Raw genomic sequence first — 25,549 nt, 5'->3', positions numbered from 1 at the left:
CCAAAAAATATATATTTTCCTGTTTTCTGAAAATGCGCCAAAGATGCAGACTTTTGGTGCATTTTCAGAAAATGCAGAAAAAAATATGCAACCTAAGAAATCTACAGCACTGCATCCATGACTGCTGGTAAAATGTAGGAAGACCCCCTATAGATTACATAGCCCGTACCTCTGGACCTCTTCACATTACACAGCCCCCACACCTTTGGACCCCTTTAGGCCCCTTTCACACTGGGGCGGAGGGTGCGTCGGCAGTAAAATGCCGCTTTTCAGCCACTAGCGGGGTGCTTTTACCCCCCACTAGCAGCCGAGAAAGGGTTAAAACCACTGCAAAACGCTGCTGCAGCAGCACTATGCTGGCGGTATAGCCGCGCTGCCCCATTGATTTCAATGGGCAGGAGTGGTGTATACATCACTCCAAAGATGCTGCTAGCAGGACTGCCCTGCCAGCGCACCGCTCCAGTGTGAAAGCCCTCTGGACTTTCACATTGGAGACGCAGAAGTGGCTCTTTCAGTGCGAAAGGGGTTTTACATTGCATAGCCCCCATTGACACCAATGCTGTGGGGGTAATTATAACATCCACTGACATCATTGCTTGGGGTTATTAACAAATGGGCTTATTTTACTCCTGCTCTGCCTTGCTGCAAAAAAAAAAAAAAAAAAATTACATTTACAGCCTATTATGCATCTGTAGAACAGAAATAAAATAAATTTATGGGCGCATTGGAACTACTAAAATAAATACTGTTAAAATTTGTGAGTGATATCTGATTTGAAATATTTAAAGCGGTTTTAAACCTTTGCGGTTTTTCCCCTTAACGCATCCTATGCATTAAGGTGAAAAAAAAAAAAAACACCTGGCAGTCACCGGCCCCCCAATCCCCCTTTTACTTACCTGAGCCCCTTCATCTCCTCGGCGGGGACGCGCTGTCCTCCTCTCCACGGAGTCCGGCTTTGATTGGATAGATTGATAGCAGCACAGCCATTGTCTCCCGCTGCTGTCAATCAAATCCAATGATGTGGGTGCTGGGGAGGGGGGACAAGTCATAAACTTGGCGTATGTGGACGCCAAATGAATGAATCAGGAGTGAGTCAGTAATATAACCCCCACGTGAGAGCGCTTCTCCTAGGGCGTTATCTAATTCGGGGAGGAGCCACGAGAGCCACTGAGGGACCCCAGAAGACGAGGTTCAGGGTCACTCTGTGCAACAAACCTTTAGTACCACTTTAAGAGCTCGTTTATACCAGAAGGTGGTGCAGGAAATCCATGTTCTGTATGCGTTTCCCACACTGCGTTCAAAACGCACTGGGTACCTGATCTCCTGCAGGTGTATATATTTTTTTCTAATAACACCTTTAACACAGATCACAATGGCAGTGCAGTGCTTTTGCCTGCTCCAGATTTCATGGTACCATAGTATCATGCAATTTGGTGCAGTACGCTTTTGAAAAAGTAGTGTGTGCATTACATTTTTGTGCGATTCAATGTGATTTCATCCCAGTTAAATTAATGAGTTGAAAATTGCACCACATGGAGTTGCACAGGAATCCAGAAGGCATTTCTAAAGCCGCATTGGAAAAACAACAAGCAAAATATGGAACAGCATGCAAGTAAAGTCCAATCAAAAAATGACACTCAGGTAAAATTTTATTGAAAATGATTGCACTCCAATCACTGAATCACCCTTTAACCACTTGCTTACTGGGCACTTAAACCCCCCTCAGTCCCAGACCAATTTTCAGCTTTCAGCGCTGATGCACTTTGAGTGACAATTACGCGGTCATACAACACTGTACCCAAATGAAATTTTTATCATTTTTTTCCCACAAATAGAGCTTTCTTTTGGTGGTATTTAGTTACAGCTCGGAGTTTTATTTTTTGCTAAACAAACAAAAAAAGATGCAAAAAAAAAAAATCATGTTTTAATAGTTTGTTATAAAATTTTGCAAACGGGTCATTTTTCTCCTTCATTGAAGTGCGCTGATTAGGCGGCACTGATAGGCTGCATTGGTGGGCACTGATGGGCTGCATTGGTGGGCACTGATGGGCTGCATTGGTGGGCACTGATAGGCTGCACCGGTGGGCACTGATAGGCATAGTTAAGGCGGCACTAATAGGCACAGATAAGGCGGCACCGATGGGCACAGATAAGGCGGCACTGATGGGCAAAGATGGGCACAGATAAGATGGCACGGATGGGTGGCACGGATAAGTGGCACGGATGGGTGGCACGGATGGGCACTGATAGGTACCACAGATAGATGGGACTGATGGGCACTGATAGGTGGCACTGATAGGTGGCTCTGATAGGTGGCACTGCTGGGCACTGATGGGCGGCACTGCTGGGCACAGATGGGCGGCACTGCTGGGCACTGATGGGCGGCACTGGGGTGCAGCACCTTTGAGGCAGATTGGGTGGCACTGTGGGTGGCACTGTGGGTGGCACTGTGGGGTGGCACTGTGGGTGGCACTGTGGGTGGCACTGTGGGCACTATGGGCACTGACGGGGGGCACTGACGGGGGGCACTTACTTTTGCTTTTATTTTACTTCAGGATGGCACTGTGGGAGGCAGGTGGGCACAGGCAGGTGGCAGGTGGTCCCTTGTATTGATGGCCGTGATCGGGACTGATGTCCCGATCACGGCCGCCGGTGATCGGCTTTTTTTTTCTCTCCTCGCGCTGTCAGCGCGAGGAGGAATAATAGCCGATTACCGGCTCCGTTCTATCACATGATCAGCTGTCATTGGCTGACAGCTGATCACGTGATAAGGGGTCGGGATCGACCCCTTACACGGATCGGTGATCAGGCGAGTCTCACGCACTCGCCGATCACAGAGCGCGCCGCGCGCGCCCCTCAGGGGGCGCGCAGGCCGCTCGTAACCGGGACGACGTCAATAGACGTAGTCCCGGAAATGTAGGTCCGCGCTAATGCCGTCATTTGGCAATAGCGCGGATCTGTAGTGGTTAAACTAAAAAGCAGTGAGTTAGCACAGCAGCTTCCCCCCTTCCCCCTTATTAGACCAGGTCAGGGAGGCAGAACAAACACCCCACCCTCTTCTCACAGCACACCAGCTGAGGGCAGCGACCACCATGCCAACCCCCTTATCACAAGCTCACCTTGGAGGACACTGGCAGGGAGGGCAGCTGGCTCAGCCTCAAGTACATCAGGGCAGCAGCTAGCAAGGTCTGGAAAACACAGTGCACAGTAGCAGCTGTGCCCGCTCGGGCGGAGAATAGTAACAGGCTTGGCTCAGCAGCTCAGCAGTGGTGGGAGGAGCAAGGAGGAAAGCAAAGACCAGACCATTGCTGCCGCAGCACGGGGGTGATCTGGCTGGGAAAAAAACGGCCATAGAGAGCTGCCAGGGCTCTCCCCACCCTCTGTAAGTGGTGTCACCCGACCCGGGTGTGGACTGCATTAGATATGCCACTTACACCCTCCCAATGTGTGGCACCCGGGGCGGACCGCACCCCCTGCCCCATCGTTAGTACACCCCTGTCTCCTGCACCCTCTTCTTTGCCTACCCTGACCTTCCCTCTCCTCCATTGCCTTCACGCGCTCCACAGTCCTGAATTGTCACAACAATTTCCCATATAAAAAAAGAATGCTTGTAGTTGTCGATCCCAGATTCACCTCATACATGTGTTATGTCATTGGCCATGTGGTGGGACTATGTTTGCACAGCTATTAATTATTTTGTGGCTGCAAATTTGACCTATAGGTTTGCGAAGTTCGCCTCCCATTGAAGTCAATGGGGCCCGTCGCGAACGTTCCGGTTCGCGAACTATCGGCCGCGTTCGCGGTCCGCGTTCACGAAATGTCCCGTCGGAAGTTCGTCCATCACTATGTATGAGGTCTTGGGGCTCATTCTCACATAGGGGCCTGTACAGTGTAAATCAGTGGTTTATGTGGCTGGAGCTGTGTGCAGGCAGCCTACGTTACTCTATGGGGAAGCAGCAGCTGTACGAACACAGCCGCAGGTCCTAATTAGACGGGTGTGTGGGTACTGGTGTATGCCCCCAAACACAGTGTACGTTTAGGGCCACTCATCCACACCTATCAAATTAGGACCTGCGGCTGTGTTCATACAGCCACTGCATCCCCATAGGGTAACAGGCGGCTCCAACCGAATGTACAATCCACTCATTCACAAACAGTACCTGTGTGAATCCTTAGGGCTCACACATGAAGTTGAGGGATGGTAAAACCCCACAGATGAGCTGCACTTTTACTTCCCATGAACTGCTGCCCTTTTTGGCAACACAGGCAGTGGCTAGGGGCGTACACATGCTATGCCCACAATTCTATGCTTCGCAAGCCATGGTAGAAAATATGCCCCTGTCAAACAACACTCATTCAAGTGAATAGTGTTGTTCTGCAAGCACCCCACAACTGCGTGCAAAGCACATGATTGCAGCATGCTAGTGTGGGGTTAAAGCAAGCAGTGAGGAGGCAATATGCCTCCTCCCTGCCTGTCAAATGCTCTCTGAATATCCAAATGCTAACCGCTCTTTAGAGAACAAAGCACACGTGAAAAAGCAGAATTAGAATGACATTTTTGACTTATTTTTTAGAATTATTTTTTTTTTTAACATTTTTTTATTGCCCTGTTTAGGGGCTTTGGTGAAATAGCAGGATTTCTACGTTCCTTTCTCTGTAGCCTTAGCTGCACTGGACATGAATGAATAGGAAGCGACCAGACAGTAGGTGGAAGGGGGCACACAGGAGGGCAGAACAACAGGGGGGGGGGGGGTGGGGTGATCAGAGTGGAGGTGCAGATACTAGAAAATGAAGCTGGCAACACTGAAGGAGGAGCCACAAGAGGATCAGTGGCAGCAATAAGGCAGTACAGCCATCCCTCCTGCTTGGCAATTGCCCGGGCCACCTTTTTGAACTGATGGGGCCCAGGCCCTGTCCAGGAGAGCATGGGGCTCTACCCTCTGGGGCAAGATCCTTGAGGAAGACACCAAAGTCCCATCTATGCTCATCTGGTGGGGCCTATTCACAGATCTGTCCAGGGATCAAGTTGGATCAGCTCACTTGAGAGAACCAGAAGGAAGTTGATGGGAAAGAGTCCAACTGTCCTATGGTGATGTGAGTTTACATTTCCCTCACTAGGAAGAGCCTGGTGAATATCAGCAGGAGGAAACTGATGATCATCAGAAGTCACCAGAAGCATTCGGAATCATGTGGAACATTCAGTTTGTGAAGTGCAGCCAGAAACTGGGGACTCCTCAAATTGTTCAGTTTGCAGTTTATTGGGACATCCCATGCTCCCTACCCCATTCAAGTTCATCGTTCCAATACAAAAAAAAAACTAAAAAGATTCCCTAGACTGTTTTCTGAGCCAGTGAAGGAGTGAAGAAAATTCTGTGTGCTTGACTGTGTGCAACCTAAAGGAGAAACAGGACCAAATTCACCAGCAGCTTGCTGAGGAAGAGAAAATTGAACTGCTGTGGATCCTGGGAAGAACAAAGCCTGCTGAGAGAAGCTTTGACTTATGGGACATTTCCTTTCCCAGGGACTACCAGCCCCCTATTGTTGGTAGTTGACCATGAGCAGTCAGTGAAAGTTCAGTCACAGTTCCAGTAGCAGGTGGCGTTTTTTGGGGGGGGGGGGGGTGGCAAACAACCACCCATCCACCCCGAGCGGCATCCTCCCACTGTTTGCTGGTTGGTCTGGCACTTACCATATATCGTGGCAGGCAGCATGGTGCAGAGGGTTGGCTCCATGTCCCCCATGGCAGATTCCAGCTCCTCCCCTTCTCAGCATCCAATAGGATTGCCTGTCCTTTCAGCCAATCGGCTGACCGGTGTCAAAACCCACTTCCTGATTGGCCGGGAGGAGGATCAGTGTTACAACAACAAATATTGATTCGCTGTTGTAACACACCTAGGTAGGCTCAAAGTGCACTCTCTGCGACCCAGTCACACCCTATATTGAAGCCTATTAGAGCTTCTGGCTCTAATCGGTTCTTAAAAAAAAAAAAAAACAGCCCCTACATATTGGAATCCATGCGCTGGTGTCCTGAATGGGGCTGGACACATGGATAGGGGATGCGATGGGGCGGCGATGGATGGGAGGGGTGCGGCATCTGTGAACCTTAATGGATGGGCCGCCCCTGCACAGTTCTAGTGGTGCTGATGGTGCGCCCCCCAGAACAACACAGCAATGCATATATGCAGAGGATGGGTGTTAAGTCCCACCAGCCATGCTGTCACATATATGCCTAAAGAGGTTGAAGGAGAAGTCCAGCCAAAGTTCGTGTGGATCACAGGAGTGCAGTTTGTTTTGCACTCCTGTGACCCATTTTCAGCAGAGAGAAGGCTGAAGTCCGCTCTCTGCTGACCTCACAGACGTCACACTAATAAAGTCTGGATCCACCAGGTTCCTGGACCGACACCCGGCTCAGCCTCTCAGCAAGCCCCTGAGAGCCCGAACCAGCCGCCCCCCTCCTTAGCCCAGCGCTCCAATGAGCGAGGAGGCAGAGCAGAGAGCTGTGAATGACCATCTACGACCGTCTCTCTGCTCAGGGAGCTCTGAAAACCAAATGATTGGCAGCAGGGCCGCTGATAGGCCAGTACGACTGGCCCTGTTGTACTGGGCCCGGCCAGCAGGGGGGCCCAGGCAAGCTGAGCAGATAAATAAGATTAAAAAAAAATCCTCCAGCCATGGCCGATCCGGCTCAACCACCACCCCCTGGTTATTTTTACGTTTTTTTTTGTGTGCAGATAGCTATCTGCAGACTAGGTGGCGGCAGGGGAGGGACTATTTCCTCTATTTTGGGTGCGGAAGAATACCTCTTCTGACCCCGCTCTTCATGCTGGCTGTGGCTCAAGTCCCAGCCAGTGCGTCCTCTATCGTGCCGTCCCCCTTGGCGCCGTGGAGTGATTCCTCCCCCTCCTCTTGCGAGAAGTGCCAGTGAGGCGAGCGGCGGTGGCAGAACACAAAAAATAAGTAGCTGGCATCATTGACATGATCGCATCTGAATGGAATCATTTGTGGACAGTTGGACACTCCAGTCCAGGCAGCAGCAGGATCAGGGAAGAAGTGCCTCATGGAGCCCAGCTAAAAATGACACAGGTGTGTGCTTGCTTGGGGGGGGAATTCAAGATCTACTACTGATGCAGCAGCATATATACATTATGGTATTAGCAGCATGGGTGGCATTGTCTGCAGCAGAATATGGCATTGGTGGCACTGTCTGCGGGTAGCACATGCGTTATGGCCCATAAGACATGTACTGCCTGCAGACAGTGCCACCTATGCTGCCAATGCCATATTGTGCTGCAGACAGTGCCACCCATGACGCTAATGTCATAACGCATTTGATGCCTGCAGAGACAGTGCCATCCATGCTGCCAATGGCATTATGCCATTGGCGGCATGGGTGGCACTGTCTGCAGCACAATATGTCATTGGCGGCATGGGTGCACTGTCAGCAAGTAGCACATGCGTTATGCCATTAGTGTCACGGCTGGCACTGTTTGCAGCACGTTACAGCATCGGCGGCACTGTCTGCCGGTAGCACATGCTTTATGGCCCATAACACATGTGCTGCCTGCAGAGACAGTGCCGCCAATGCCGTAATGTGCTACAGACAGTGTCACCCATGCCGCCAATGCCGTAATGTGCTACAGACAGTGCCGCCAATGCCGTAATGTGCTGCAGACAGTGCCAGCCATGCCTATCACTTGTAGACAAACCTGCACTTTGTTTCAAGGCGGGGTCTGGGGAGGGGCGGGCTGAAGGAGGGACCATGGGCGGGGCCAGGGGTGGAGCTGAAGGGGGCCCCGTCAGGTAGGCTGTACGGGGCCCCATGATTTCTATCAGCGGCCCTGATTAGCAGTGTTTGATTGCTTGGTTCTCAGTGCAGAGGTGTCGGGGCACAGGAGGCAAATATTCCTAAAAAAACAACAAACAAAAAAAAAAACAACAACCCTTTACTTCTCTTTTAATCAAGCACTGTAGACCTTAACTCATAATAAGGTCAATACCCTGGTAAGATCATTTTGAGTACTGGTGTATGGGACTGAGCTATTAGGAGGGATTCATACACAGTGATAGGTGGAGATAAATGATCACAAAAGATACAAAGTTATACATTTAGATATTTTTTTTTGTTTATTTGGGCTTTTTGCTACATTGTCACAGTGGATATTTTGTCTCATTGTTCATGGTTTGGTTTATACAGAGGGGATTGCTCTTGAGTTTTCTGTTTGTACATCTGACATACTAATACTTTTGGCATACTGATCAGCAGGGTCTCCAGACATGTCTTGCAGGGTTCAGCTTCGGTTTTCCAAATCAATCCTTCACTGCGGTTTAGAAGCCGACAGCAGGAGGTTTTGTAGCCACATTTCAATCTCAGTTTCAGTGGAGGACGTCCCCATGATCCGAAGGAACCTGAAAGAGGATTCATGTACAATATAGTCTGAGAACATTCCCAAACATTGAATAGTTCAAAAACTCTACTCAAAACATTTTTTTGGTGACTTTCAGTGGGGTTAAAGGCCTAGTCAAACCTTTTGGACCATAGTTATATTACATTCATATTTAGGGTGTAAAACATAAGTGTGCGCAGCATATTTCATTAGTGCATGCACCCCAAAGCTTCAATATACCTGTGTCTATATATATATAAATAACATTGATACACACACATACATACACTGCTCAGCATAAATGAGTACACCCCCTTTGAAAAATAGGATTTTAAATCAATATCTCAATGAAAAAAAAAAAAAATCACCCCACTTTGGTTTTCTACGTCTTTAGATAACTGCAGTGAACACGCATGGAAATTTTCTTCAACCTTTGTCAGAAGACGCTCCTGTAGAAGTGTTAACTTCTGTGGACGACCTGGATGTCTTTTAAAAAATGTTGTATTACTTTTGCTCTAGTATTCTGAGTGATAAGTAAAGAATTGCTGATCTTCTTGTAGCCTTCGCCTTTCTTGTGTAAAGAAATGATTTTCTTTCTCTGGCCTTGTGACATTTCTCTTCCATGTGGTGCCATTGCTGACAGCATGAAATGAGAGGGGTCTTCTTTGTTAAGTAATGCTCTTTTATATATTCAACTGTCTGCTGGACATCTGTTTAATGAATATTTGAATTCACCTGTAGTTGAATTCTTGTTAATTTAGATTTTGTTGTCTAAAATATAGCTTTGCTCCTAAGACTTTCATTGGGGTGTATTCATTTTTGCAACATGGTCTTGAATAAATTTGTTAGGGAAAATACTTTGTGTGTGCAAATTACCAAATCTTGGTGTCAACCAATGGCTGACATTTGTGGGAGTATTTTCTTGTATAGTGTCCCATAGAAAATGTACTAATTTATGCTGAGAACTATATATAGTGGGCAGTGGTGTACCACTTGGTACGCCGCTGCCCATGGGCCGAAACTACAGAGGCAGCATCGGATAATGCACTTCACAGTGACATGATCCAACAGAAAAATAGCTCCACTCGCCACTCTGTCAGGTGACAGAACAGTTCTGCCAGAAAAGAAGCTCTGGTGTACCCGGAACACTTTGTGTGCACATCAATGGTCCCCAGTACAGGATCCCCTCTGTCAGTCTCAGCACGTAATATCCTTTGTCAGTCATAGCAGGGTCCCAGCACTGGGTCAATCCCAGCACAGCCTTAGCAGAGGATTCCCCTGTAGCCCCTTTCACAGTCCTAGCAGAGGATCTCTCCTGTGGTTCCTATCACAGACCTAGTAAAGGATCCCCCTTTGGTCCTTATTACAGACCTAGAAGAGAATCTCTCCTGTCGTCCCTACCACAGCCCTAACAGGGGATCCCCCCTGTGGTCCCTATCACAGCATTAGCAGGGGATCCCCCCTGTGGTCCCTATCACAACCCTAGCAGGGGATCCCCCTGTGGTCCCCATCACGGTCCTAGCAGAGGATCCATCCCCCCTGTGGTCCCCATCATGGTCCTAGCAGAAGATCCACCCCCCCTGTGGTCCCCATCACAGTCCTAACAGAAGATCTATCCCCCCTGTGGTCCCCATCACAGTCCTAGCAGAAGATCCACCCCCCCTGTGGTCCCCATCACAGTCCTAGCAGAAGATCCCCCCCCCCCGTGGTCCCCATCACAGTCCTAGCAGAGGATCCCCCCTGTGCTCCCTATCACAGGACCCCCCCCCCCTATTGGTTGTGTATCCTAGTCCTTTCTCTGTACCCCTTCTGGCTGATGACAGTTCTTGGTAGGAGGGTGCAGAGGATGGCTGTGTGTCCTCCTGTGCATGGTGCCCAGAGTCAGATGGTGGCAAAGACAGGCAGCGGCTGAGGTGGTGATGCGGGGGGGGGGGGGCAGGAGGGGGCTGCAGGGAACTCTTGTTATATCAATATTTGCTGTCCCCTCAGAATAACTCAACACACAGCCATTCATTTCTAAACCGCTGGCAACAGAAGTGAGTACACCCCTAAGTGAAAATGTCCAAATTGAGCCCAGTGTCAATATTTTGTGTGGCCACCATTATTTTCCAGCAATGCCTTAAGCCGCGTACACACAGGCGGATTGTATGGCCTACTTAGTCCGTCGAAACACATTTCATCGGACAGTCCGCTCGTGTGTGTGGGCTTCAGCTGACTTTTTCAGCGTGCAGTCTGGCGTACTAAGTATTTCGGAATTTCCGTAATTCTGTCCGTCATACTTTGGTTTCAGCGGACAATCCGCTCGTGAGTAGGCTAGTTCGACGGACAAAGGCCGCGTACACACGCGCGGACTGTTGGCCCAACTTTGTCCGTCCAACAGTTTGAGCGAACAGTCCGCTCAAACTTAGCATGGACGGACATGGCCACACACGACGAACGAACAGTTTGCTGAAACCGCGCGCGATGACGTGAACGGCACGTACGACGGGACGCAAAATACGACGTCCTATACACTGCATTATAACTTTCGGCTTGAAAATCCTTTCTGAGCATGCGCGGAACTTAGTTTGACGAACAAGCCTACACACGGGCGGACTGTTCGTTGAAACAAGGTTTCAGCGGACAGTTTTTCGGAATTTCCGTAAAACCTTGTCCGTCCAACTGTCCGCTGAAACTGTCCGCTGAAAGCCCACACACGAGCGGACTGTCCGCCCAAACACTGTTCAGCGGACAAGGTTGGGCCAACAGTCCGCGCGTGTGTACGCGGCCTAAGAATGGCGCATGCTCAGAAAGGATTTACACGGCGAAAGGTTGCATTGCTGTGTATTGGACTTCCTATTTCTAGTCCCATCGTACGTGCTGTACACGTCATCGCGCAAGCTTTAGACGGACTGTTTGGCTATCCGTGTGTGGTCAAGTCCGTTCATTCGAAAGTAGGACGGACTGTCCGTCGGATTGTATGACGGACTAAGTAGGCCATACAGTCCGCCCGTGTGTACGCGGCTTTAAAGTTGTTGTACAACCACTTTTACCTACAGGTAAGCCTATATTAAGGCTTACCTGTAGGTGCTGGAAATATCTCCTAAACCTCCACGGTTTAGGAGATATTTACAAAAAAGCTGTGCGCCTCTGTCTACGGCACATTTTAGAAGGGGCAGATCGTGCCATTTCTAAATGGGTCATGCCATGACTGGCGGCTCCCACACGCATGCACGGAAGTGACATCACGCGGCTCCAGCCAGTCATAGAGCCGGAGTTCGCAGCCCTGGAGGGAAGTGGGGTGAAGATTTATGCTCGCTGCTAGTGGGGACAGCAGTGACATTGCAGGCTTTGGTTTCCGGTAAGTGACACATAATGGGCTAGTAGCCCATTATGCTTTACCTTTGCATGGAAATAAAGAGGAAATAAAACCCATCAGGGTTTACTTCCTCTTTAACCCTCTTGGGCATGGAGTTCACCAGAGCTTCACAGGTTGTCACTGGAGTCCTCTTCCACTCCTCCATGATGACATCAGGGAGCTGGTGGATGTTAGAGACCTCCACCTTCCATTTGAGGATGCCTCACAGATGCTCAATAGGGTTTAGGTCTGGAGACATGCTTGGCCAGTCCATCACCTTCACCCTCAGCTTCTTTAGCAAGGCAGTGGTCATCTTGGAGGTGTTTGGGGTCATTATCATGTTGGAATACTGTAATGCGGCCTAGTCTGTGAAGGGAGGGGATCAGTGTGCACTGGGATGGAGCCGTGTTCCGGATGAGAAAAAGCCCTGGGACACAAGGTGATTAGGATGTGCCCAGGCACACCCCGTGAGCATGTCTATATTTAAGACTATTTAAATCTTCACATCCTTCTATGATCACTCTGTCCTCAGGGTGACAACACTGCTGCACAATTTGTACCTTTCCTGTCCTCTGTTCCCTACTATTTCCTGTCCCATTCTTCTACATTCTCACCTTTCCTCTGCTGTTCTTAGCACTTCCTTTGCTTTTTCAGGCTCAGCCTTAAGATAGATCTGGAACGCGGATGAGGTATGAAAAAGACCCATCAGACTTGATAATGGCATTTGGATTTTGGTCACAATGTTTTCAATCCTGCAAAGACAAATAGCAATGTGAGTTAACAAAGAGGTTATAAAAAACAAATGCAATCTTTACATTCCTATTATCAGGTGCCCCCCCCCCAATCTCGATGCAGGGCGCCAGAAGCATGGCTTGCAATTGGATTTTTTTTTAAGCACATGATTAGAGCCTGACCCTCTGGCTTTAAAAACTTTGGGCTCAGGGCGCAGAGTATTGCACTCCGAGCCCACTCACTTGTGTGACAATATTAGCTAATGTCTTCCTGCTTCTCCTCCAGGGCAATCAGGAAGCGGGTCCTGAGACCCAATTGGCTGGGAGGAGAAGCGACCGCTGGGACTCAGCAGGAGATGCAGGGGGAAGCCACAACCTGGATGGGGTAAGCGCTGGACCAGCGGGACGAACGGGCAATCGGGCGATTGATAAAGCGATGGCAGTCGGCGGGGCGATTATGTTTGGGCTTAGTGAGGGAGCCAGATTTGTTTGCTGCCCCCTGTGTTGCATTTGAGAGATGGAGAAAATCATTAATTTTCATATATCTATCAGATTAGTTTTAACAGAAATCAGGTTGGTTTTGAGTGTATGCTTCTCAAACGAATGCCTTGGTAACAAGTACACAGGCTGTCCTCAAACAATGGGAACTTGGATACCATTGTTGCATTTCAGTTGACAGTTTCAGCAGTCTATTGTCTCTATAGATAAACCTATGGCATGTATGATACCAGAGTGCCATCTTGAGGTAGAATTTGAGAGTGCCTCTCTAATTGAAAGCTATAGAGATGTCTTTCTGTTATTCAGTTGTTATGGTAAACAACCTGACATTTAAACTGGTTGTCAGGGATAAGCTGGACAAGACTCTCATCATGCCTTAAGACCAAAGAGGAAAAATCTGTAACCAGCCAGAAGCCATTGAAGAAAGAAGATACCTGATCTCCACAGCAATTGCTTTGGAAGACTGAGTCCTAGTGGTCAACAGACATCACAAACACACAGTAACCAGAGTTAAGTAACTTTTAAGTGTATTTCTACTGTTTACAGACCAGAGTTTCTGCTTATTTGCTAGGCATCTTTCTTGAAATATCTGTCAGTCTTGATGTTTATTCCTAATATTGTGATATTTTTGTATGTACAGAATTTTTCATTCAGTAAAAGCACATTTGTACACTGCAGAGGTTTCAGTTTCCTTGTTTATACTGCAACGTAACCTTACTAGATAGATGCAAGCATAACACTCCCCCCCCCCCCAAAAAAAATAAAAATTGCGCCCCAGCCGCCACTGTTAGGTAGATAGTGGAGGAGGAAGCAGTTGGCTCAGAATTCTATACATAAAGGTGCTGGTGTATAATCCAGTGGTTGTTGCTGCAGACATATCCGAGAGAAAACAGACCTGGATGCTCAACAGAACATAAGAGACATATAATCCAAAAAAGAGAAGGTGACACTCCCGGCGGTTGAAAGGGGATCACTCAGCGAAAAAGTCTATTTTGACATTTCAATAAGCTACAAGCTTGTCGAAATGTCCTGAGGAAGGGGAGTTTCAGCATGAGCTTGTTGAGTGTTCACCTTCCAACCCCACTTATCTTTTGAATTATAAGGTGTGTCTTGTCAGATAGTGGAGGAGGAAGCTGTGCTGGATCTGCAGAGTTTCCATTAGAGAGACATGAAATGGAATATTTAAGTTGAGAGTTCTATACATCCAGTACATTGCGCACACAGCTATATGTTTGTTTGTAAAATGATTATTTTAAATTAAATAGCAAAACAAATTTGTAAATCAGATTATATTGTTCTATTCCTTAAGAAAAAAAAAAAAGATTAAAATGAACCCTTTAAGCTATTTCTGAAAAGATTTGGCAGTAAATTCCCAACATTCAGAACCCCTTAAAGGGCCGGGGGAGTCGGTGACCAGAGATTACCACATATCAGATGACTGATATATAAAAGTAGTCTGACCTTCTTTTGTCGGGGTACGGGATGGCTTCATATATTTCATCGTATGCCGTCCTCATATTGTTAAACTTCTCATGCTGATATGGGCCCAGAATATTCATCACCTGAAAATAAGTGCAATTTGTCTTTACACATGAAGACAATGGAGATATTTTTCAACAAATAATTCTTTCATGATTGACCTGCATTTAAAAGGAGGGTCCACATTAAAACCCAACTAAACCTCCAGTTTAAACCGACTAAATACCTCCCGGCTGTATCAAAATAAAAGATGTGCAAAGTCTTAACCCTTGTACACACGGTCCGAGATTCCGACAACCAAATCCGTCGGATTTTGTCCGAAACTGTTGTATACACACGGTCGGACTAAGTTGTCGGGAAATCCAATCGTGCAGAACGTGGCTAGTAGCCAATAGCTTTGGTGTAGGAATTTGAGCTGAGCATGCGTGGCACTTTGTCGGATCGGAATTCTCTACACATGATCGGAGTATGTCCGATCGGAGCATTTTGGCGTAAACTTTTACCAACAAGTTGGAAAACTTGGTCCGTCGGATACTCCGACGGAAACAGTCCGATGGAGACCACACACAGTCGGAATATCCGACAAAACGGTCCGATCGGACACATTCCGCCGGAATCTCAGACCGTGTGTACAAGGGCTTACACTTCCTTTTCTTTAGAAAACAGCCACAGTCTGAATAAAAAAGCCTTTCCCCTGTCAGCAGCTGAAAAGATGAACCTTTGCTCTGTTTGGAAGCAGTGGTCTCTCTCCCAAGGTCCAACTTGGCCCCAGTTAAGTTAGACCCACAGCCCTGCAATCAGTAAAGCTCATGCGCCCTGCTGATTGGAAAGCCATGGCTCTGACCAGTGGTGGCTGGTACTCTATTTGGGTCGGTCTGTCAAACCCCCGCCCCCATTCGATAAGCAAACCCCACTCTGATTGGCCAGGAGGTGAATCAGGAAGACAATAGCGAATATTAATTTCGCTATTGTCACACAACTGGGTGGGCTCGGGGTGCAGTGCTCTGAGCCCCGAGCCCACCCTTTTGCAAAGCCAATTAGAGCCTCGGGCTCTAATCACGTGCTAAAAAAAAACCCTGATTGAAATCCATGCGTATGGCTCCCTGTATGTAGATTAGGGGCCGTATGCATGGATTAGGGGGGCCCCGTATGGATGGGCCACTGGCTCCGACTCAGCAAGTCAAGTACCCGACCTCTGCAGAGAGACTGCTGCTTCTACACAGAGGGCAAGGGTTATTCTCTGCTACCAGGGGACAGCCTTTTCTACTCGGACTATTGCTGCTTTTTCTGCTTAAGCAGATTGTAAGACATTGTTCACCTTTTTATTTTGATACACCTGGGATGTATTTCTCTTATTTTACCAAAACGTTCTACTGGGCTTTGAATAGAGCTGGTCACCTACTGCTGAAACATCAGCCGATTCCTGCTGAATTGGCCAAATTTAGAGCCCTGTCACAACTCCCCCACACACAATTTGAAGCATTAATGGACAAATTAAAGCCGAACTCCAGAAAAAAAAAAAAAAGAAAGTTCTCCCTTGCATTTGGTCTACCCTGGCACTACAAGGGTTGATTGTTAGGGGGACCTCAAAAAAGCTATTTTATTTACCCAATTTAATTTTAAAACAAAATAACATACCATACACAAATAGTAGGGGGCAGGGCAAGGGTAGATTTCTTTTTTGTTGGGCTTTTAAATAAATAACAAAATTTATATGGTATGTGCCATACATTTCAATTCATCTCACTCCAGAAGACTGAGGACATCTAGTGGTAGGATTAGATTACTACTGGGTAAAGGCAGCTGTAGTTGGCAATCTTTGCAGACAGAGCCGATTTTTAACCACTTCAGCTCCGGAAGGATTTGCCCCCTTAATGACCAGGCCATTGCTTGCAATACAGCACTGCGTCGCTTTAACTGAGCGGTCATGTGACTCTGTACCCAAAGTTTACGTTCTTTTTCCCCACAAATTGAACTTTCATTTAAAGAAAGGTAGATCTCTACTCCCCTGTCAGAACGGGGATCTGTCTTTTACATTGGCTCCGGCATCATGTCCGCTAGAGCTCTTAAATCGGTCAACCTACAGTGATTCGCCCAAGAGATCCAACCTGCCACAGTAGAATGATGACAGCTGGTCGGTAAACAGTTAAACACCTTCTGGGCTCAGGGAGTTTCCTGGGGAGCCCATGGCTCAGTGGGCCGGTTTTTATGCATAGTTCGACAGTAGCCAGTGCAAACAGCGGCGGGCATTCGGGGAAGGTGACCAGCGAGGAGGGCAGTTAGATGTGAGAGCCTGGGAGGGAGAAGAGCTCAACCCCCTCCCTGACCACTGAAGAGGTGAACGGGAGTGGGTCGGAGGACAGGCTGACTGGGGGGGGGGGGCGGAGGAAGAGGACAGGCAGGAGGCGGAGGCTGCCAATGAGCAGAGCAGTGAGAGCACCCCTGGATCAAGAGGGAGACTCGGCGCTACCTGGCATCCTACACATACCTGTCCCCATGCAGGGCCTGCGGAGGGACCGTTGATAGGGATAGTGCTATGTGGTCTGTCTCAGCCCTCCCCTCTTTCTCTCAGCCCCCCCCCCCCTCTCTCACTCCCTTTCCCTCAACCCCCCAAACAAACTCCAACATCTCTCTCTTGATATACAATAATGGATGTGGGGACCTTTTGGTGGGTGTGATTTTCTTTTTGGGGGGCAGCATTTTATTAAATTAAAGTGGGCCGGTCTGGATGAAGTCCAGGGCCACATTTTTGTCCCAGTCTAGCCCTGACTGGGCTCCTTTCTATTCTTGGAGTTGGGTTTTAAGCATTAATGGGGTTGTTTTACTGAAGAAAAACAGTCAGTGCACGTTGCAAGTGCAGTTGCTCCAGAGTTTAGTAAAAGAGGTGAAGCTTCACTTTACAAAGAATACCCAATCAAATGGAAGGAAAATAGAAGAACAAAAAAAGAGTTTTGCTTGCACATGATTGGATGATAGAAGTCAGCAGAGCTTCCCCTCATTTACCAAGCTCTGAAGCAACTGCACTTGCAAACCACACATATTTGCCTTTAATAAATCAACCCTAATGAGTCTATATATGCACAACTATTAGTTTATTTAAAGTGTTACTAAACCCAGAACAGTAAAATCAGTCTGTATATTCAGTAAAGCCTGCGTGTTATGCTCACTGTGGAACCCAAGGGGTTAATCCTCCGCATTGTGTAAAAAGCCTGTTTGATCCTGTCTTCTCTGACCCTCCCCTTCTTCCACTGTCCCCAGTCCATCTCCTGATAGAAAGGAGCCTTGGAGACACTCTGCACATGCTCAGTTTGGTGTGTATTGCTAGAGAGTTTTTTTTTTGTGGGAGAGTGCATGTGATCAGCACAGGGCCAATCAGCACTGTCCAGGCAGAGGGTCAGGGGTCCAGCAGCCTCATAGGACAGTCAGAGGAGAATGAAAACTCCTCCTACAAGCTTTAACCAGACACTTATAGAAGTCATCATAAGACTGCTATATACTTCTGATGAGAAAAGATATTTAGCAGTTTATATTTACTAAACCTTTTACATTTCCATGTTCTGTGTATTGTGGGAGACCAGATATAGTGAATGCAGAGTCCTGGGTTTAACAACACTTGAATGCATACTGTGCACTGTGCACTGTGTAATCTATTTGGAGTCAACACTGGACTCTCAGTAAGTTAAAAAAAAAAATGAATAATTTACATCCTGATTAATATTGTATTTAAAGCAAACATTTTAACACACGGAATTAGTGAAGCCGATAAAAGTTACCAAAGGTACCAACATATACTATATTCATACTGAGGGGCCCCTGAACTCCCAGGAGATTGGAATTCATATGAGGGCTACCAGCACAACCCCAGTACAATGCACTGCCACTTTCCGACCAATGAAAAGACAAGTATTGTACATGGAGTGGGCGGGGCATAGCTCTGACTTTGGAATCAGTCAGTATTTGCATATTGAGTGTCCCAGACCTGGAAGCCCCCAGAGTGCTCGGCACAGTGAAGAAAGGGGAGTGCAGGCGACTGCTTCCAAACTCTTATACTGGATTTTATATCATGCCAGGCTTACTTATCTCTCACAAAGACAAACAGCGATATCTCAGACAAGGCAGCATGTAAGACAAGGGACACTGAAAACACAAAGATATTCAGTACTTACCTCTGAAAAGACCTCAGTCATCTGTTCTGAGCGGTCCTTGTAGTGAACTTCCATATTGACAAAGTAGGAGAAGAAAGCAAGGCAACCTCCTGGTTTTAAGACCCGATCGACCTGAAATGACGACATCTACATTAATATATCAGACAAAGTGTGCCCCTTCACTGATGAAATACTGATTTTATATAAAAAAAAAAAATAATAATAATAATATTTTAAAGTGTATATTCTAGCATATAGAGTTCAGTGATTTGGGGTATATAATGTATAGCACAGTGTACAGAGTGCAGATGTTTGGTGTATGTAATATATAGCACAGGGTGATCCACTGTATGCAATATGCAGTACAGCATACATATAGCAGTTTAGGCTAAGTAAGTTAAAACAAACTGTACATGGTACACTATGGGGTTTATTTACTAAAGAAAACTCCACTTTGCACTACAAGTGCAGTCACTGTGCATCTGAAGGGGGACATGCAAGGAAAATAAAAAGCAGTATTTTCGCTTGAATATGATTGGATAAAATCAGCAGAGCTTCCCCTAATTGCAGATCTTCCCCTCAGATCTACAGCGACTGCACCTCCAAGTGCACTTGTAGTGCAAAGTGGATTTGCCTTTAGTAAATCAACCCCCACAGTGTACAGAATTCAGCAGTCAGGTGTATGTAACGTACAGCACATTTTACAAGATGCAGCAGTCAGAAACAAGAAGACTTGTTTGTTTTTACCTCTTTTAGAAACTTCTCAATGTTAAACCAATGGGCAGCAGTGCTCGCTGTTAGTAGATCGACAGAGGCGTCACCAACCGGCATCTCTTCAGCTGGACAGACACTGCAGAAACGATAGGTTAGACGTTAAGGTAATGACACCATCTGGTTGGATTGAAAGTCCAACCCTGGGCTCTGCGCTTCTGACTGTTTATAAAGAATTCACTGAAAAATCACCCAATGAATCCTTCACTGACATGCTCCAGTCACATTCACCCTGTTTACACTAGAATGAATGTGTACCAGGCCAATGAGGCAGCCAGTAAACCACCAACAATGTCACATGTACAGGAAAACGTCCTCCCTAGTGGTGAACTGTGTTTATTACACACCAGAAGGTCCTTTTCGGATTACCCACCAACAATGTATTTTTTTTGGGAAACTCCACCAATTACCCCCAACAATGCCCTTTAGGAATACCCACCAGTTACTGCAGGACTATGGCACACTTTACATGGTAAACATTCTTTAGCCCAAAGAGGTCTGTCTATATCAGGAAAGGGGCTACTTGGTTGGTTGTGCTTCCCCAGGCCAAAAGGTTCCTGGTCCTCCCCTAAACATAACTAATGAAACACATTTAGAATGTCCCCACCTGTATGTGACATTGGATGACCCTGGGGCTTTCTTGGCCTCTTCTATCTGAGCCTCACTGATGTCGAATCCAAGAACTTTGTTGAAGTATGGAGAGAGAATTCTTGTGTTCTGCCCCGTTCCACAGCCAACGTCTATGGCAAATCCATACGGTTTGTGTAACTAGGAAGACAGAAACATCTTTAAAATACATCACAAGGACACTGGTGTTATTTTCAGTTTAACCTCTTGCTGCCCACATCATGCTTATGTGTGTCTGCAAAGAGGGTGGGCTTTAATTGCTTGCCGCCCGCTGTCATGACTGCCAGGTGGCATGTCTCTCGTTCTGGGCAGGCATCATGACGTCCGTGTGCGCGCATCTCTGTTCCTTCGGTGGCAGCATGTCACGGAGACACCACTGACCACAGAGGGGGGTGAACAGCCATTGGGCATGGCTGTTTACCACGTGCCCAGGCGCAATAAAGTCACGGCTGATCACAGATGGTACTGTCCCACTTTGCATGGCGCAAGCGCGCTGCACGCCGTACGCCGGTGGCAGCGTGTTCCCAGGAACACTGCTCGTCACCGACGCTGGTAAACAGCCATTGGCCGGTGGCTGTTTACCACGTGATCGGCCGTGATCCTTTCACAGCCGATCACTAAATGTGAACATAGAGCGGTAACAAGATGTTACCGGGTTCTCCTCCTCCTCGATCGTATGTGAGAAGGAGATTGTTGTAACATCTCATTAACGCTTACAGTGTACACAAATTACACTGATTGCCCATCCCCAAAAAAGAGGACCTATCACCACCCATCAAAGTACCTGTCACAGTCCATTAGAGTACTCGAGCACCAGGGCCAGATTAAGAGCATCATGGGCTTGGTGCTGAGGATTTTGGTGGGCCTTAAAGGGGAAGTAAACCCTGATGGGTTTACTTCCTCTTTTTTTCCCTGCAAAGGTAAAGCATAATGGACTACTGTGCATCGCATAGTAGCTCATTATGTGTCACTTACCTGACACAGGAGCCAGCGAAGTCGCCGCTGTCCCCTGTAGTCCGCCTCATCCATGTTGCTGGTGGCGTCTCGCAGCTCCGACGAATCACAGCGGCGCAGCCGCGATGACGTCACTCCCGCGCATGCGCACGGGAGTCGCGTCTCGCAGCTCCGCCGCTGCCATACGGCGAAGCCGCGATGACGTCACTCCCGCGCATGCGCACGGGAGTCGACAAATTAGGCAAATCCATTCTTGGATTTGCCGCATTTAGTGCGCCTGCGCGCCGCTGTCTACGGCGCATGCGCCGTAGACAGCGGTGCCCATTTTCGGGCAAATATCTCCTAAACCATATAGGTTTAGGAGATATTGCTTGGACCTACAGGTAAGCCTTAATCTAGGCTTACCTATAGGTCCAAGTTGTTTGGAAGGGTTTACTTCCTCTTTAAGGGCTGTCCGTCGGCATGAGGTGGAAGGGTGCAGCCACGCAGGGCTAGCACTATGGAAGCAGAATACCAGGCTTCCGTTAGGACTGCCAACCCAGTGTCCGCTATTAATCCAGCCATCTTGCAGCCAGGCTGTGCGTGCGGAATTCAGGAATGGTCAGGCCAGGGGAGATCTCTCTCCATCGGCCCATTGCTCTCCGTGCATGGCCTGTTCTTTTTGGGCAGCTGGGCCCAGGGCTTTTCTTCTCAGAGAATAGGTGCAGAAACTCCCCTCCCCCCTTCCTACAAAAGAGCACGCTATGTCATAAAAATGGGAGGGTCTTAAGGGGGCACTGCTCAATAAAACACAGAGTGCATAATACAGAGCTACATAATACACAGAGTGTTGGGCACAGAATTGCATAATACACTGTACATTGGGTTCAGGGCTGCATAATACACAGAGTGCTGGGCACAGGAATATATAATATGCAGAGCTCTGGGCACAGGACTATATAATACAGTGAGCATGGGGGTTCAGGGCTGCATAATACACAGAGCGCTGGGCACAGGACTACATAATACACAGTGCTGGGTTCAGAGGTTTACTATGCACAGAGGACACTTCTGCCCCCACATCCAAAGCTCACCTCTGCACTCTTCTCTCACAGATCTCTGCAGCCACCTCTTAGCCCTTCCCCCGACAACGGCTAAACTTTCCATCTCTCCATGCAGTTGCTTCAGCTTTGACTCCTGCTCCCCCACTGCCTCTCACACCTGTGTACAAACAGTCAACCCATCTGCTCACCACAGAAGCCACTGTTCTCAGCCTCCCACGCAGTCCATTTGTGGCTCTGCCTCTCCTCCACTGGGTAGCAGCATTGGGATCGTCCAGCAGGGGGTGTTGGCAGCCGAGCACCAGGCTTTTTTTCCAGCCAGCAAGCCCTCTGATGCCCATAACACATCCATTCATCTGCAACTGTCCCTTTGTGTCTGCCTTGCGTGCTGTGCAGGGAGGTTCTGAGGGAGCCGACGGTAGAAGTGTGCTGTCACTTATAGCACAGAAGCTGGGCTTCTGTGTTTACATGTGACAGTAAAGAGTGGTGACAGTAAATCTGGCCAGCCTGGGCCTATATTAAGGTAGGGGCCTGGTGCTGCAGCTCCAATAGCCCCTATGTTAATCTGGCCCTGCCAAGCACCCGTCACCAGGCCATCAGATTACCCGAGTACCCGTCACCAGGCCATCAGAGTACCCGTCACCTGGCCATCAGGGTACCCGAGTACCTGTCACCAGCCATCAGAGTACCCGAGTACCTGTCACCAGCCATCAGAGTACCCGAGTACCTGTCACCAGGCCATCAGAGTACCCTAGTACCCATCAACAGGCCATCAGAGTACATAAGTACCCGTCACCAGGCCATCAGAGTACCCAAGTACCCGTTACCAGGCCATCAAAGTACTTGAGCCTATGCCAAATTTCATACGGGTACAGTGTTGTCTGACGGAGTAAATGTCATTCAAATTGTGAGAGCAAAAACTGATCTGGGCAGGAAGGGGGTGTAAGTGCCCTGTATTGAGGTGGTTAAAGCCCTCACACTGCACATAGGAGCCCATGGAAAGTCAAGATTTCTGTGCCGAGAACACACTCACTGCATGCTCCCAGCATAGTCATAGCCGCAGTATAGCCAGCTCTCCGTCTCTAGTCCTAATTGGAAGCTGGTGGGAGAGGCTTCCAATCACATGTCTGTCCACTGTGAAAGCCAATCATGGCATAAAGACCCATTTAAAGGGATGCCAAAGCTGGGCTTCACATGAAAGTGAAAGTTCTTCTCCTCCTCCTCCTCACTCCCTACTCTGCTAGAAATTGTGTTTTTTTTTTTTTTCTGGGAGCGGGTGCCATTTTCTGACAGGCCTAGGTGAGAACTATGCAACTTGGCATCACACGTCCCAGGAGGCCCCGAAACCAGTTTTAAAGCACTGCACCATCTCTCACATGCGCCATGGGGAGTGGGATTTCCTGAGGAAGTCACAGTCGGCTCCCAACATCAAGTTGGTGGCACCAGGGTCCTGCAACTGTGTGAGCTGAGGGTGGGAGGAAAGTGAGGGACTCCAGGGACTGGTAAGTATCTTGACTGTGCTACACACTCAGGAATTTTTTTTTTTTATCATTGTACGCAGTGAGTGTAGCACGTCCAGTCTCTGCCCTGCTTCTGGTACCCCCCCTTCCCCCAGTATACAGCAAATGTTGGCTTTTATTAATCAAAGCCAGCATTACAGTATACTCAGAGGTGGTGTCAGCAGCTCTAGCTGTCAAAAAGCAGTCTGAATCAGTGTTTATAAATAACACTGATCAGATGTGAATATACAAAGATACAAATTAACATATTGTTACTTTTGTATCATTCATCTGCAGAGCAAAAGGGATGAAACTTCGATCTGTAGATGTCAGTTAAAAAAAAGAAAAAAAAAAACACTTGAATTTTTCTCATTTTGTTACAGTTTATTGTCTAAGGATTTATTGTTGTCTAAAAAAAACCCCAAAAAACAAAGAAAAAAAACCACACTACACAATGTTGCAAGACAACATCATGAAAAGATAGCCTTGTTTTTCCTTAAACAATATATCTATTACATTATTATCTTAAAGCGGACCTTCAGTCATTTTTTCCATCTTTCCATCTATTAAATCTTCTACCCTTGTTGTTGTTTTAACTTTGGATAGTAAAACATTTTTTTCTGCCAGTAAATCCCTTATACAGCTCACTTCCTGATTCTTGTCTGGTCATTAGCCTAGGATTATGACATCATGCACAGCTCTCTCTCTAACTCCCGTAAGAGTTTGCCAGGAAAGGAGGGGGGGGGGGGGATGAGTCGTAAGAGGGCCATTGAGAGCTGCAGAGCTGGAAGTGTGCCTCTGTGTAAATCCAAGACAGACAGCAGCTTCAGCTGCCAACAGTTAAAATGGCTGCAGCCAGACTCAGTGGAGGCAGATTTCTGCGGCATATTTGGCAAGTACAGAATCACAGTATATATAAAATATATATATATATATATATATATATATATATATATATATATATATATATATATAAAATATGCAAAGTGGTTGGAGGGAAGCTTTAGAATGGCAAAGATGTTTTTATTACAGTTTATGTGAGCAGACGGCAGTTCCTCTTTAAGTGATGACAAATTTATTGCCAAATAATCAGGTCCATAGCAGAAATGTAAAACTTGCTCCGCTCCATAGGGGGGTGAACAGGTGTGGGAGGGGAAGTGGTTGCGATAAACGAATACATATAAACAAAGGCTTTCTTTTGGTGCTGCTGTCTTGCAAAAAAAATTTTTTGTGTGTAATCCACACAAAGGAGTAACAAAGCTAAAAACAAAACACCTTTTTTCTGCTTTGACGGTGTTAACCACTTCAGCTCCAGAAGCTAAACCCCCCCCCCCCCCCCCCCTTTCATGACCAGGCCATGTTTTTGTGATACGTTACTGCGTTACTTTAACTGACAATTGTGTGGTCGTACAGCATTGTTCATAAATAAAATTGATGTCCTCCCCCCCCCACAAATAAAGCTTTCTTTTGGTGGTATTTTACTTTGTGCGCTATAAACATAAAAAGACCCACAATTTTGAAAAGAGAAAAAAAAATCTCTGCTATAAAACCCACCTACGCCCTTCCCTGCTCTGTCCAATAGAAAAAAAAAAAAGGTGGACAACCCCTTTAAAAAATAAAAAAATAAAAAAATAACTCGAGTGGCTCTGCTTACCTAAGCAAAGTAATTGTCTTTTAAATTTTACAAGTGGTCTATACCAGACAGAAGCGTCACTCACCCTTTCATCCACATAACTGAAGATGAGGTCTATTACTTCTTGTGATGGCTCAAACCTGAATTTCTGATAATATGACGCATGCTCCTTTCCTTCAAACAGTTGTGTCGCCATTTTGGACTCAGATTATCACCTATAATAATAAACAAACAGAAGAAAAATTTTTTATATAAAAAAAATACATACATTATAAAAGAGACCCAGGGGTGGGGGGTGTAGGGAGGGGGTGTGGGGGTTCCTTTGAAGATACACTGTCACTTTAACCTGTATGGGCAAGATTAAACTGTCTCTCTTCAAAGTGGACCTGTACCGAACTTCAACAATTCAGACTGAGAATATAATGGGTAAAAAAAAAAAAGCATAAGCAGA

General features: G+C 47.2%; 2 protein-coding genes across 2 annotated transcripts in view; both read right to left on the bottom strand.

The window, feature by feature from the left end:
• The window catches only part of LOC143925378 (putative methyltransferase DDB_G0268948), a 174,683-nt gene that overhangs the window by 88,198 nt on the left and 60,936 nt on the right, over positions 1-25,549 (bottom strand). The gene's annotated exons all lie outside the window — the stretch shown is intronic.
• LOC143925377 (putative methyltransferase DDB_G0268948) lies at positions 8,099-25,320 on the bottom strand. Its single transcript, XM_077449944.1, has 7 exons — positions 25,184-25,320; positions 19,953-20,113; positions 19,322-19,424; positions 18,596-18,706; positions 14,412-14,512; positions 12,336-12,473; positions 8,099-8,406 (listed from the first exon to the last, which is right to left on the bottom strand). Exons 1-7 carry the CDS (start codon positions 25,292-25,294, stop codon positions 8,316-8,318), a joined length of 816 nt encoding a protein of 271 aa, XP_077306070.1. The 5' UTR covers positions 25,295-25,320; the 3' UTR covers positions 8,099-8,315.

The sequence above is a fragment of the Lithobates pipiens genome, unplaced genomic scaffold, assembly GCF_037356315.1.
Source record: "Lithobates pipiens isolate NorthernLeopardFrog02 unplaced genomic scaffold, aLitPip1_a1.2 Scaffold_22, whole genome shotgun sequence".
Lineage (NCBI taxonomy): Eukaryota > Metazoa > Chordata > Amphibia > Anura > Ranidae > Lithobates > Lithobates pipiens.
The sequence above is the reverse complement of the archived record's forward strand: the minus strand, read 5'-3'. Positions and strand labels throughout refer to the sequence as shown.

What these genes read in the sequence shown, in the direction of transcription:
- LOC143925377 (XM_077449944.1), bottom strand. Translation starts at nt 25,294, where the DNA reads ATGGCGACACAACTGTTTGAAGGAAAGGAGCATGCGTCATATTATCAG. An exon ending in TTGAGAAGTTTCTAAAAGAG is followed by an intron (nt 18,707 to 19,321) that starts GTAAAAACAAAC and finishes TCGTCATTTCAG; the next exon opens with GTCGATCGGGTCTTAAAACC. An exon ending in TGACTGAGGTCTTTTCAGAG is followed by an intron (nt 14,513 to 18,595) that starts GTAAGTACTGAA and finishes ACTTATTTTCAG; the next exon opens with GTGATGAATATTCTGGGCCC.